The 14,894-nt window shown below is 31.4% G+C and overlaps 2 protein-coding genes and 1 long non-coding RNA gene across 3 annotated transcripts; 2 read left to right on the top strand and 1 right to left on the bottom strand.

Moving 5' to 3' along the window:
- The first annotated feature begins 728 nt into the window (after window positions 1–728).
- LOC148599225 (uncharacterized) lies at window positions 729–4,389 on the top strand. The gene is made up of 4 exons (XM_088557177.1): window positions 729–759; window positions 1,673–1,821; window positions 3,073–3,186; window positions 4,030–4,389. Exons 1-4 carry the CDS (start codon window positions 729–731, stop codon window positions 4,387–4,389), a joined length of 654 nt encoding a protein of 217 aa, XP_088413303.1.
- A 3,290-nt stretch (window positions 4,390–7,679) lies between these two features.
- On the bottom strand, window positions 7,680–8,814 carry LOC148599226 (uncharacterized). Its single transcript, XR_015917986.1, has 2 exons — window positions 8,438–8,814; window positions 7,680–8,189 (listed from the first exon to the last, which is right to left on the bottom strand). It is a non-coding gene; the product is annotated as an uncharacterized LOC148599226 (long non-coding RNA).
- A 1,445-nt stretch (window positions 8,815–10,259) lies between these two features.
- Window positions 10,260–13,204, top strand: LOC148599227 (uncharacterized). Its single transcript, XM_088558569.1, has 4 exons — window positions 10,260–10,309; window positions 11,100–11,275; window positions 11,902–11,994; window positions 12,411–13,204. The coding sequence occupies exons 1-4, from the start codon at window positions 10,282–10,284 to the stop codon at window positions 12,759–12,761; spliced, it is 648 nt and encodes a 215-aa protein (XP_088414695.1). The 5' UTR covers window positions 10,260–10,281; the 3' UTR covers window positions 12,762–13,204.
- The last annotated feature ends 1,690 nt before the right edge of the window (window positions 13,205–14,894 follow it).

A 14,894-nucleotide genomic window follows, 5' to 3' on the forward strand; every position in this document is an offset into this window, starting at 1 on the left:
TATATTTTCCATTACGTTGAAAATTCACCGGAAAGAAATTATTGTAATAATTTTGAAAAGTGATTTAACCAATGGCTTATCGAAGGCAGTTTTTTTACTATCAATTGAAAGATGTTAATAACTGACAGAACTTATTGAAAAAGTCCAAGCTTAATTGTTCGAGTATATAAAACTCGACAAAAGGTCAACTTTGTATTTATGAGGAACAATAGAATATATTAATCATGAGATTTATATCTATAATGATTGTCCCTGTGTTAGTTACGGGTTGGTATTGTATATGTTGTTGTGTTTTGGAAAGGCTATTGTGTTAACATTAAGCAATAACGGGCTATTTTATCAAGAAATAAATCACGGAAATTCCAATTTATCATTGTTTTACCACGAGCTGGCATTTATGTCGCATTGGTTTACCTCGGCCGATAGCTTGTGGTTAAATAACGACAAAAATGTCAACTCGTGATAGAACAATAACAAAATGCACTTTCCGTGATTTATTTCGACCCTAATACAACAAATTTCTTCATACATTTCAATAGACGCACCCTTTGTGTTGCACGAAATTTTAATCATGGTTTATCACTTTTTACAGTGGCTGTGGTCTAAAGAGCTTTAAAGCACATCATATTAATAAATATTTTTTTAAACTATAAATAGCCTCTCCATTTAATGCGCATGCAAGCTTCAACAGTGTTCCGGTTTATGCTCCATGGAGATTGATTAAGAATATGTATGGTATCGGATTTGATAGTTTCAAATGTTAGTTATTGCTCCAGTTTTATAGGAGAACTTTTACAGAGTAATGTTGAGTATAGTTTTCAAAATTATTTCATGCCAATCGCACTGTTCAAATAAATGGAATTTTGCAATAAATGATATTTCCAAATTGTTTTCCTTCGAAATCTTCCCAATGTCAAAACAGTTGTTACGTACGAATACTCGTGCTTTCAGATATATATATATATATATATATATATATATTACAGTTTAAAATGAAAATCATCAATAAAACAATAACTGAAAGGTAGACAAATTTAAAGATTAAAACTTGAATAAAACAGGTTAAAAATAACACGTTTATAATCACATTTAATATTTTTTTTCAATTGTTTTTATTTAGAATTTATCGGATTAAAGGGATCAAAATATAAATATAAAAAAAATATCCTAATGTTTGCATAGAAGATAGGGAATAGTTTAACCAAGTACGACACATTTCAAGTAATTAAGTTATAAAGTAATGATGACACTCATTCGAAATGAGAGCTTGTTTTCCGGATCAAGCTGACATAGAACTTATTTCTTGCTCTATGAATTATGACTATAAAATTTACGATTGGCGCCTCAAAAACATAATTTTAAAATTACGTCCAAATAAAAAAGCTATAACAAAGCAACGAGTAGAGATATTTATGTACTCCAAAAGTCAAAGAACGGTTGTAAACTACTTTTTAGGAGAATGTTGTTAAAGGTGGAAAGGGTGAAGAAACATGAAAGGACAAAGATCAAAAGGATACATTTGTACTTAGTGTATGAATAATGTACTAAATGTGCTTAGGTACAAAATCTTCGGCAAAATATGATATACACCTGGTCTTTTTGTCACCTTATGCAGAATTGTTTTTTATTGATTACCATTTAGTACTTTTGATTTTTTATTTCAATTGGATAGTGTTGACATTTTTACCGAGAGGTAAACTATATCGTTATGTTGAAGAAAAATGGCGTCGCCCATTTGGAGACGATCGAAAAATTGTTACCGATATTGTGGACATTTTAGAATTAACAGTTAACATTAGTAGGACAACAGCGATTAAATACGTAAGTTTAATTACATTTTATTTGACTTTACTGCCCTTAACTTTATTGCGATAGATAACATAACAACTTATTCAATACATAAGAGAATGCATAACATGAGAATATTATGATGACGCGTGTTCAGTTCAATGATACTATATCTCCACAGTTTTCTCGCAAAATAACCCCGGGTCACCAGTGACTTCTTCCGCCTTTTGATTGGCCGAGAACTTGTAAAGTTCTGTTTTTAAAATTTAATAAAAAAAACACGTTTCTGTTTAAAGTTACTTATATTGTCTTTCGATACAAATGTAACACAATCAAGTGTTTTTAGATAATTTCATTTTTTTTTGCTTTTTTACTTCATATTAATATGCAGTAAATTACACATATTGTTCTACAAATCCATTGATTGGAAACTTAATTGTCATGATCTTTAATATGAATTCATAGTGTTTCATATTACATCGACTAGATTTTGTCGAAAACTGACGAAATGTTTCCAATTCAAAGTGGTCGAATAAGACACAAAAATAACTCCAGTTCCAAAATATGCATTTAAAACAAGCTTCCGTGCATCTTAGTCAGACGTTATGACGTAAAAATGTCACAACGGGAACGATATGACAATTCAAATACATCAAAATACAAATACATATACGTGATCAGAATGTGACAACAGGAAACAGAGACGATCTACATACACAATGTGTAGCGAAACGAATAATCTAGATTACCCATAAAACTAAACGAAAAAAAGACGTAACACAAAATAATAATAATAATAATAATAATAATAATAAAAATAGAAATAAATAAATAAATAAATAAATAACGCACTGTCAATGTGCAATCTCTGGGAGTGACGTCCGGTGGTCTGGCGGGATAAACAAGTAAGCACAATCTGTTCCGCCAGTGGTGGCATCCGTCATATTGCAAGTAAAGGTAAACCGGTAATATTCTGGCAACAATAATGCAGTTCCCCAACTGGAGTCACAAAGGAGTCATATCGAAAGCAATAGCAATATCATTCAATTCAACAAAGTATCATTATGTTAATGAAGTAAATAAAAAAATCGCCATAAAACATGGGATAATATTGTTATGTTGAAATCAAAATTAACCAGGTCGTTTTCTCCTTTTTTGGTAATCCGAACCACGACCATTTCCGCCATTTCTATTCGAACCTCATGTGTACGGATTAAAGGATTATGTTTCTGCAAGACATTGTTAAGCACATATTTCAGCAGTTCTTTTACTTATTTTTTACAGGGACAAGGAAGGGTGAAAGATTTATTTTCTACGATTTGGCACCATAAATATCATTTAGACGGATTTCCCGATCCTGCCAGTGCCATATCTTCATCTCTTCGTGATTCAAATAATGTAAGTTATCTTCAGAGTTATCCAAAGTATGATCAAATGTATACAAACCGTATGACAAATTTTCTCTCATCTGCAGTCCTAGCAAGTATATGATAGCACAAGAGGTAAATGGTATGGAGGTTCATAAATATTAAAATATGCATAAAAACCTCTAATGTTGTAAGAATCATAAATAATATTTTGACAGTCGTTGATTTTCGTTTTTCATTTTATTTCGGTTTCCTGTTTTCTCACTTTATTGAATAAAATCGCACAGAAAGAGTAATACAAACATTACTTAACTTACCAATAGCTTACTTGACAGAGTTATGTTGCTACAATATTGAAGTCATATCATAAGACATCATCATAAGAGTCGATTTGTTCACTGTATTATGTTTTTCCTTTCCTATTTCGTCTAACCAAGACTTGACTTCTTAATGACAATTCGGCAGGTGTTTCTAGAATATAAATAAATATTATATTCACATATGTTTTTGACAGTTTGATCCACCGTATTGTATTTGAATATTTATCGTCGTCAATTTAGATTTAAATGTTGCAAATACTGGTTAACTGGATCCCCTTTTTGCCACTGTAAACTTAGTTTGCCATTGTTAGATAAATTGTATATGATAAACGCCTCCAAATCTTCAAAAACAATTCAGTTATCTCCTTATTCTATCTGCATTTCCAATACTCGTAAAGTAGGTTTTTAATGTTAAGATATTTTATTCTTATCATTCCTTTGCTTAAGTCTATGAAACAATAAACAATACAGGTATACAACCCATCATGAAATAAACATGTCTTCGTGGTTTTCCCTGTTAGTTTGACATAATTTGTTTTTTTGTTATCTTGCAGGTGTTAGCATGGCATTCAGAAGCATATGAGAGGCTGTCAATTGCGACTATTTTTCTAGAACAAGTAATAATCAACGAAACAATGTATTCCATAAATAACTCTGAACCTTTTGTTGAGGAATTTATCAAGATTGAAGAAAATATCCTATATGTTTTAAGGAATATTCTAGCATATCTAGCACAATCGCATCATTTACTTAATCCAAGTAAAATACCATCACGTGAAATAATGTCACCAACTTATAGATCAATGTCAAACATGGCGGATTCAGCTTTCCGCGATTTGGTTATTTTAAAAGGTGTGTACTCGTCTGTTAGATATTTTTTGTGTGTTTATAGACAGATTTTGTCAACATTGTAAACCATCCAAGCGTATGGAAATATATTACAGTAGGTTATATTAACCATAACGGCTTGACTCCTAATAAAAGTCTTTTGGTATCATAAAATTTATTTCTAAAAATTGGGTTTCTACTGTCACGTCTTTCGCCAAAAAATTTGCGGGTGCTTACTTGCTAATGTTTCTTGTGCTACTGTGTCAACACTATTCTACTTTGGTATGTATTATAAGGGTCAAACTATCCTTTCAATATAAGCATGTCCTACCATAGTTAGTGATACAAGAAAGGCAAAACAAAAGACTAAATAATAAAATAAGTAAAATGAAATAAAAAGAAATAAAAGATTAGTTGATAAATAAATTAATTAATAAACAAATAAATAAAATAGAACAATAAAAAAAGATGTAAAATTCCAAATTTTATGTTCTTCTGCAATAAGCTTGCAGTTTGAGATTTGAATTCCTATCTGAATTTCTTTCCAATACTAAAATCACCACTACAGACTCTTTAAACAAGTTTGTGTAAAAGTTCAAGATGAAGAAAAACGACCATTTTTTTCACTACCGTTTGTTAACAAAGGTATAGATGCAGTTAATTTGGCTAACATCCTCCATCACAAAAATGTCACGATCGAAGTTTCCACGTATTTCAATGACAAATCAATAACGATTATTTCGTATTCCTATACTTCACCTATTACATCCAAAATGTTCATTTATAAAAAGCTATTGCAGGACATCTAGATTGAGGACTTCAAGGCTAAACCTCCTGACCGTTCTTACAAAAACTCTCCATTCAGACACACACAACAAAGAAAACAAAGTAACTAAAATCATACATACAAAGTAAAAAAGCAAATGAGCAACTCGGACTCCACTAAAAACTGGGAGCATGGACCAGGTGCACCGGTAGGATAAGCGTCCTCCGCTTTTCTAGAAACACCCGCCGAGTTGCTCATAAAAAGTCAAGTCCGGGGTAAAACCTATGATTTTTCAACTCTTTATACTTTTATTCCCCATACTCAATTAAAATCCCGATTCAAAAACATTATACATCGTAGTTACTCCAAAAAGACGGTACACCTAGATACAAATATGTAGTTCTTGGTAGAGAATTCCTCATACGTTTTCATAAAATATTCCAAATCATCTTCCAAATATACCAAAGATGTTTTCAAAATGCTCGAATGTTGACAACATATTTTGCTTTTGTTATCCTCTATTTTATTTATATATGGATTACATTATTTTGATTTTCACATGAATGCTTGTTTCCATTGTTACTGTATCTTAAGTTTTACAATCGATATCAGGAACTCTTTCTTTGATCCTTGAGGCGAGTCCATCCCCATCATGAGAACATTTTTGTTTACTATGTCGTTGTTTTATTTTTAATTTTAATCTTTGTCATCGTGTCTATTTTTGATTATCCCTGATTTGATATAATATGACTATTATGGCGGGTAACCCTGAAAAAGCAGAGGCGCATACACTAACGATGCACCAGGACAATTTTCTGAATTTTGCAAATTCATTCTTCAAAGTTTTTGCATGTATCCTTTTACAATTACTTGTCTTGTTTATCCTTCGAAAAACTTTCGGCCATAATTCCTCTTCAGTTTCTTCAGTTATTTTTTGTCTTTCAAGTTGTGTTTCTGCAGTCAGTTGTTTTCAAATATATATATATATATTTTTCGTTCTGAATTTATGTTTGTTCAAAAATGTTTCATTAAGTTTATACGTTTTTTTTCTATCTTCCTTATATTGTTTTTGTTCTTAGATCATGAATATACTTTTTTTTAACTTTTATAGTTAAAATCCCGACTTAAAAAAATTATACGTCTTTGTTTCTTAAAAAAAGATGGTACACCTTGATACAAATATATGGTTTTGGTAGAAATTCCTGCGTATAGAGTTTTCATACCACAACTCATACGTTATGCCAGAGCTAGCCGTAACTACGCAGGCTTTTTGTATCGTGCTAGACTTCTTACAATTAGGCTTCTGGAACAGGGTTATGATGCTACAAGATTGAAGTCATCAATACAGAAGTTTTATGGTCGTCATCATGAACTCGTGGATCGTTATGGTGAATCCATCTGTACCATGAAAACTAATTTGTTCAACATGTCATAGTTTTTCTTTCCTCTTTCATCTACCCCGGACTTGATTTTTTATGAGCAACTCGGTGGGTGTTTCTAGAAAAGCAGAGGAGGCTTACCCTACCGTTGCACCTGTTCATGCTCCCAGTTTTTAGTAGACTCCGAGTTGCTCATTTGCTTTTGTTACTTTGTATGTATGATTTTAGTTACTTTGTGTTCTTTGTTGTGTGTGTCTGTTTTCCATGTCTGGTCTTTGTCCCTGGATTACATTCTTTTGATTATCACTATAACCTTGGTTCCCTTGATTACTCTTTCAATTTGATTAGTTGGAATATTACAACGGATATTAATAATGGTAAATCAAGGGTATTTAACTGAACCAAGATTCAAACAGAAATAAAAAGAATGTAATCCAGGAACAAAGACCAGGAAAAACAGGCACACACAACAAAGAATATAAAATTACCAAAATAATACGGACAAAACAAAAAAAAATAATTATCTTGAACTGCAATAAAAACTGGGAGCATGGACCAGATGCACTGGAATACCCGCCGTGATACGGGAGGGGGGCAATCTTAAAATACCTTTCAAATTAAACCAAACGGAAATCTACCAATTATTGTGACTATTCATTAAGTGCGTGACCTTAAAATGTCCCATAACTTTCATCGATAAAATTGTCTCCCAATCCAAACAACAAGAAGATGATTTTATTCCGAAAAATGTGTTGAAGTAAGAGTATGATTTAAACAGTGTAATCGAGGGAACCAATATTCTACCGGAAATCAAATGAATGTAATCCAGGGAAAAAGACAGACAATCACAACATAAGGGAACTAAAATGATAAATACAAAGTAACAAAAACTGAGAATAAGGTAAGAAAACTTGATTTTGATTTGGCATATCATTCAAATACAATCACAAGCTCTAAGGAGCTTCAGACCAAATATACAAACATACATTATGTAACAGAAATCAGACAAACTAGAATCAAAGGATGTGCACATAGAAAACACACAAAAAAGGAATCCAACATAACTATGCAAACCAATAATTTATTACACCTAGCAACCCTATTGTAATGCCTAAAACAAAAGAGCAGAATATAATTTCAATTGCACATTTTTATATCTGAAATGTGCTTTCAAAATTGTGTTATTTCAGGAACTTTGATCACCAGGACTAAAAGCTGCAGAAACACAAAACAAAATCTTCCATTTTATTCAAAAAGGATATTTAAGACTGATTAATGCAAATAAACCTACATGTTCTTGGTAAATCACAAAAACAACTGTTCTACAAGTCATCTAGTTGAATTGGTTAATAAAATTGTCAGTAAATATGTAATTTCATATTGGCCCTGTTATAGGTTTCGGGCAATCATATTGGCTTCGACACCCGTATTGGCATATAATAATTAAAATTTGTTGTCGACAATGCACCACTGTTCGCCAATTCCTGCCAATTCTACTGACTCACAGAAGTGGTTAAACTGGAAAGCTGTGGTCACGGAGAACCGGTGATAACTAGTTCTTACTCGTAATGGATGAAATTCACTTTCATGTGCTGTGATTAATCATTATCATATATAAGTAGGAATTGTACCAATACTATTTAAAAGCGATTTTACTTTTCTGCTTTGTCGCAACCGGAAAGAACGATAATAGTTCTCCTTTTGTTAGATTGACATAGCTAGCCTGTCACTGTTTTCTGCCCTTCAAAAACAAAAATAAACAGACAAATAAACAAAAGCAAAAAAACAAACAAAAACATTTTTTTTTACAGATTAGGGTGACTTGGAACAGAATGATTTCATTTGAAAGGTTATTTTTAAAATATTTTTTTTTCAAAATGGCCTTCTATTTATTCTATTTATTTTTGTCTTCAAAGACATAGACCAATCACAAAAAGGGCCACTTACATTAGTTGGGATGTACTGAAAAATGAAAAGAAATGTTCTTACCATCGATACTTAACTGCTGTCTTGTTACCAGAGTCATCACAATTGTATTTCTCTGATGTTAGTAATACAATATAATCTTAGACAAATCGCCTGTCAAAAGGAACAGTAAAAAGGTACATATAACAAACAGCTATATCAACACAAAAGCCGAAAAGTTGGAAACAACCAATATGGTCCTCGCTTTGATATAAATTTATGGATGGCGTTGGTGGGTTAGGCCAGTTTAATAGAGCCGTAAATCTCCCCCACCATCACAGTTAATTGTTACCTGTATAACGCAGCCGTAAACAGGGAGGGCAATAAACCTTTTGTTTATGTCTATCTACATTTCGTTGTTATGTAAACAATGTCATTTGATATTTCTCTTTATCAAATATGTTAAGATGACTTCCTGTTTGACAAGCATATTATATACTATCTGCGTACAGATAAATAAGATATGCCTCGGACATTAATATTGAATATGTTCTCTTATTTCGCTTGTCCACCATCTGTTCGTGCTAAACAATCATCGGACTTTCTTTAGATTCCTTTGATAGTATATATATTCAACATGAAAATCGATATTGATATTTTATCAAAATATAACAATTACAACAAGACACAATTTTTGAATTTTCATGAAATAAAGATACATTAACTTTGTAAATCTCACATTTCGATATCAATTCATGATACGAAAACAATTCAATAATATAAAACCAACAATAACATTAAGGATTTTTTTTTAACAAACCACTCGCTATCTTTTTAAAGGGATACATATTGTGTTAATGTTGATATATAAGGCATACCGTATCCTTCCAGATTTCAAAATCTCCTTCAAAATGAAATTATGTAAACACTCTTTTTGTGAAGGTGTAATTACGGATTTATTCGGAGCACCTCATAATTTCCGCCCACTACGAAGATGATATATGAATATGTTGTCTTATTATCTTGGTATAAAGACTTAACTTGTCAGCATTGACAAATGTATCCTTTACACGATTGTTGTCAAAATCCACGGTTTTACTTTTTATAAACAATCAACAATATCGACTCGTCATGTCGAGTCATAAACAGGACCATAATGTACTTTTATAATAAAATTATCAGTTCTAATAAATACCTGTGTAAAAATCCCCAAATATTATAGACTTCCACATTTAAAGGGACATTCTATGCCAGCAATGGTAACATCTACATGCATGGATAAATTTGGAATTATTTCATTAATGTTTAAAAATTGTGCATATTGATTGAGTTGTCTGCCTTGAGTCGTTCAATGATAAATACAGTAAATTCGAATGAAATTATCATTCACTTTGTTATTGGGGGTTCCATGCCTTGTGTTAAGTAAAGGGCTACAATATTGTAACTCCTATGGCATACTTTAGTATGAATACTGTGTAATCTATCTTACAGTTGTTATCAATTGGATTCCAACAAAAAGGATAAAGAAAAAATAGTGTGACTGAAGAAGTCCTAGATAATGGCCACATAAATACTGTAAAAGGGAAATTATATGCTTAAGGACAGACGTATATCACTTCCGACCGGAAAAAATCTTCCTGTGAAGAGTCAAATTTAGATTATATACAACTATTGCTTGATCAATGAAAATCACTTGTACTTATTTTTTCCTGGATTACTTGTCTTCCTGATTTTTTCTTACCTAAAGTTAAGCACCTTTACAAGATTGCACAACTTCTTTTACTTAAAACCACTGACCTAACATATACGGATTCGTCCACTTTGTAACTTTTCGCAGTAAAAAAGTTTTCTCAAGTAGATATATATATGCTGCATTGTCTTAACAGATATTTCATTCCATGAATAATACTTCAAGATACTTTGATAACATGCAGGTGTATAGTCTTGTGTCTATCGGTAAGAATAAAATGACGAAATAACCAAGTTTATATAGGTAATACACAGTGAATAGGCCGAAATTGCAAATAATGGAAACGGACCAACATGGCAATTCAATACATTGGATTTCAAGGCGCATGGAAACAATTGATTTCCAAAATCGTATGAAAACCGTGCTATTTTTATACATGGAGTCCTATGAAAAATATATAACTACCCCATTCTTCCTATTCAATTGCTTTTTTCAAAATACATTCATTTGTTTTCTGTGTACAGAATTGTCAAGCATTTCCATTAGGGGTGGGGTGGTGTAGGCGAAGAAAAATCTCAAACCTTGAATTAGGAGATATGCAATAAAAACAAAATTAAAAGATTAAATAATTGGTTTTGCACGCTCCGTGGTTATATGTATTTTTTTTAAAATAAACATAAGTGAATTAATGCAAATTCATTTTGATGATTAGTAGATTCGTGGTTATATGTAGTATTTTGAAATAAAAATAAAGTGAGCTAATGCAAATTCATTTCGATTACACAGAACAATAGCCGATTATTTCTGTTAAGAATTTCGTATTTCGCGTAATTGCAGTAAATAGCCTATTTGCCCACATCAATTTTATTGAAGTAAAATCAAACTTCGGTCATTCACCCCACTTACAGAGAAAAATAGCTAGATTTATATAATAGTTTTCTACTTGTTTAAGTGCTATTAAAAGCTATCGAGAGAATAACGGAAAACGTACTCATTCTTTAATCTGTATTGTCAATTAGGTAAATATATGATGTAGAATCCTTGTTTTGTTTTTAGCAATCATTTTGCACGTGACAATGGGAAACCCAATTACACAGGAAAGATGGAATGTTCCATGTGGGCCACGTGGTTCTGTTCGTCCACCTATGCCTCCACAGGGAGAAATTGTTAATGATCTGGTAATGAGACTCTTAGAACTCGAGGAGAACGTGGAGTATCTTAAACATAGATATGTGAGTTACCTTTCTATAAAATAAAAATCTAAAATCTAATGATATTCACATACCATGATAACATAAGCTTTTTGTAATTGCTGTTTATTTTTTTATTTTGTTTTTATGTTATATATTTTTATATTTTATATTGTTCTTGATTAGATTAGTGGTTATGACTATTACAATATGGATCAGCATGGTACATGTTATACTTACTTCTATAATTTGCAGGAAATTTAACCATTTCTCGACCGGTTGCGTTAATACTGATATTCTAACATATTGGGTTTTCGTTCTAGGCAGATGGTTGATTTGAATTACATTGTAATCTCACAAAAACAGTTTACTTTGCTTTATTATGTCATAGGCAAAAAGGTTACGGAAAGTTTAACTCAAACTGTAAATTTCTTTGTTATGTGAAAATGAAAAACAGTTTTTCACATAATTACTCGTTCCTTATCTGATTTTTCCAATTGTAAAATGACGGTATATCGATTCGAGATATCCGGTTGTCCATTTGTTACAACGTAATAAGCTTTATGTAATTAATTTATTGTAATTAATATATAATTTTATACGTTTAAATGGTAAGAAGGTAATTATCACTATGCTTGCAAATAATTACTTCATTTCTGTCTCTTCAGGAGGTAGAAAGGGTTCAAAGTGCTGCTTTAATATCTTTTCTTGATAAAACACATTTGGAGGGATTGAACGATGAAGTTCAGAATTCAACACTAGTTAGTATACATAACTACAAAACATTCTGTTTAAATGAATTCCATTTTTTCCTGCACAATGTATGTGCGATTAAAAATCTGTTTTGTTATCGTAAACGATGGGTGTAAAAGTTTAATAACAAATAAATGTATTTCACTTGAAACCAAATATTTGAAGATTTTGGCATCATTTGTTTTTTTGTCGTTCTATTTTTATCCGTCTGTATTCTTTTTATATGACACAATATCTTTTAATTAATTAGAAGGCGATTATTTCCTTTTCAATAGTTTATGTTTTGGGTACTTCTTGTATGCAATTATTATTTTGATTACGATCTTCTGATGTATTTAATTCAAATGTTGCTGATGAAAGTTTACTCTTTGAAAAATACGTGTACATCATGTTGCAATAAAATGATTGGTATTTTTATATTTAGATCGATGATATAAACGACGAATCCATCAGAACCCTCAGAGTGGTAGCAGTATTCTTAAGTCAGATGAAGACGGACGAACAACTCAAAGAACACGGGTTGTTTCTAAAGGATATTGATAATGTACAAAATAAACTTTATGATGTTTTATGTCATATTGAAATGTTAATTGAACAATCAGAAAATGTTTTACCACTAAATGTATCAAGTGACATTTTGCCAGCAGAAATCCGGCAACTAAAAGATAGGTCAACTCGACACCATAGAGACTACATAATTGTAAAAGACTTTGATAGATTATTACAGGAATACATTACATTATATAGATCAGCTAACAGAAATGTAGATCAGTAATATTTTGAGGTGCTGTCGAAAGATAATCCTTTCGAGTAACGAAACCCTATAGTAGATTATATTAATCATTTTGCGTCCGGTCTATTTAAATGATATATTGTAATGCTTTCTTCAACATGTTTTAATGCGGAAGTAATTTAATATAGTTTTGTATTATGTATGTACATAAATTGTGTATTTAATGTTTTTTTTTCAATTATGATTGATATCATAACTAGATCACTAATTGTATTTAACAAATGTTTTTCAAAGTTACAATAGATGATAAAACTTGAATTTTACACTTTGTATTAAACAAGAGGGAACTTACACATGAAAAGGAACATATTATCAATGTATTCGGCGATTTTACCTTTCTGATACCAAACAGTTGAAACCTTAAAGAAAACTAGTTTGATTTTCATATTAATGTTAATGTGGCATTGATGCTTGTCAAAATATGAGTACTGACATGACAATATATACTATGATCCTTTTAGTTGTCGTTTCTCCTGGATTATATATGAACAGAACTAATGTTCACAATGTGTAAGTCAGTCAGTTTAAAGAGAGTTCAGTAGTTGTTTGATTTACACAAAAGTGGCTAAATCTTTGAAGTTCTAAATCTTACTTACCTGGCAACAATTTCACAAAAAGTCGTAAGTGTAAAGTTGATCGTAAATGTGTCGTCATAACAGAAAATAGTATTGTTACGTCACAACTTACGGTCAATTTTGCACTTACGACTTTTTGTAAAATTGCTTCAATAGTAAAGACGAAAACCAAATACAATTATAATTACTACCTATTTCACAAGGCAGGATTGAATTTACGCTTCCAAAACTTTACAAGAAAGATTCAAACACCGTGACATACAATGTAAAAGTTAAGGTTGGGCAGATTTGCATAGACTATATACCCAGGCTATGGGGTGTTTGGCATCATCTATGTAAGAGTAGAACATTTTACTTTTCACCTGGCTGACAGCTGGTCAATTAACAGCCAGAAAAATGATCATAAAAGTGGCTTAAAGTGATGAGCTTAAAACAATAAATCATTTGTAAGTTATTTCATGTACCCAGGCTATGGAGTGTTTGGCATCATCTAAAATATTCACAGTGAACTAAATGCTAATTATACTTACTTATTTTAATTTGAAATGAGCATTCAAAGTAATTAATCATGAATTATAAAGCGTAATATTTCAATTTTAGTAAAAAACATCATGCAAAATAATTATGTTGCATCAAAGGTGTCAGTGTTTAAACAGCTGGACTAGGGAATGGTGAAAAGGCGTGCGATAATTTTATGATACAACATATCTTGGTTAAAATATCTTTGGAGAAATCTATTCTCCTACATGAAGTTGTCCATGGACTGGTTTTACTTATCAACTTTGATTATGAGATACTTTTATAACTCCCATTTACGATTTCAATTTGGTCTCGGAACGAGTGATTATATTTTAGTTATTCACGAAAACCAGTTGATCATCCTATTTATCACATAAATTTTCCCCTATAATGTTTTGCAATTTTCGACATAAAATTTACATTTCGTGATGAGCACATTGATATTCGTGTTGTAACAATTTGGCAGAAGAAAGTCCGTGACTGAAATTACCGAATTTTTGTCACCGTGTGAATTATTGACATTTTTACACAAAGAACATTAGCTAATCACTGCTTTCTATATAATAATCTATTTTACTCGATTTTCAGTTATGTCTCCACTCTCTCTGAATAATATTAAAATTCTAACATGCCAGCCGATGCCCGATTTCTTTAAAATGAGAAACTTTTCCATCTCAGATGATCTCTGAACTCCTACCTTGAGAACAATGTTGATTAGGATGACAATTGACTTTGTACTTTCTCTTTTTCATGTGTCTCATCACTACTCATACGTTTGACAGAGCTTGCCGAAACTTGTTGTTGTACTGCTTACAATTAGGCTTCTGGAACAAGGTTATGTTGCTACAAGTTTGAAGTCATCACTGCAGAAGTTTTATGGTCATCAACATGAGCTCGTGCATCGTTATGGTGTATCCATCTACACCATGAGAACCGATTTGTTCACCATATAATAATTTTTATTTTCTCGGCTGTCTACCCATGACTTGACATTTTATTAGCAACTTGGCAGGTTGTTTTA

The sequence above is a fragment of the Perna viridis genome, chromosome 13 (genome assembly GCF_037379345.1).
Source record: "Perna viridis isolate PV_CMFRI_1.1 ecotype Kerala chromosome 13, ASM3737934v1, whole genome shotgun sequence".
NCBI classification, from domain to species: Eukaryota; Metazoa; Mollusca; class Bivalvia; order Mytilida; family Mytilidae; genus Perna; species Perna viridis.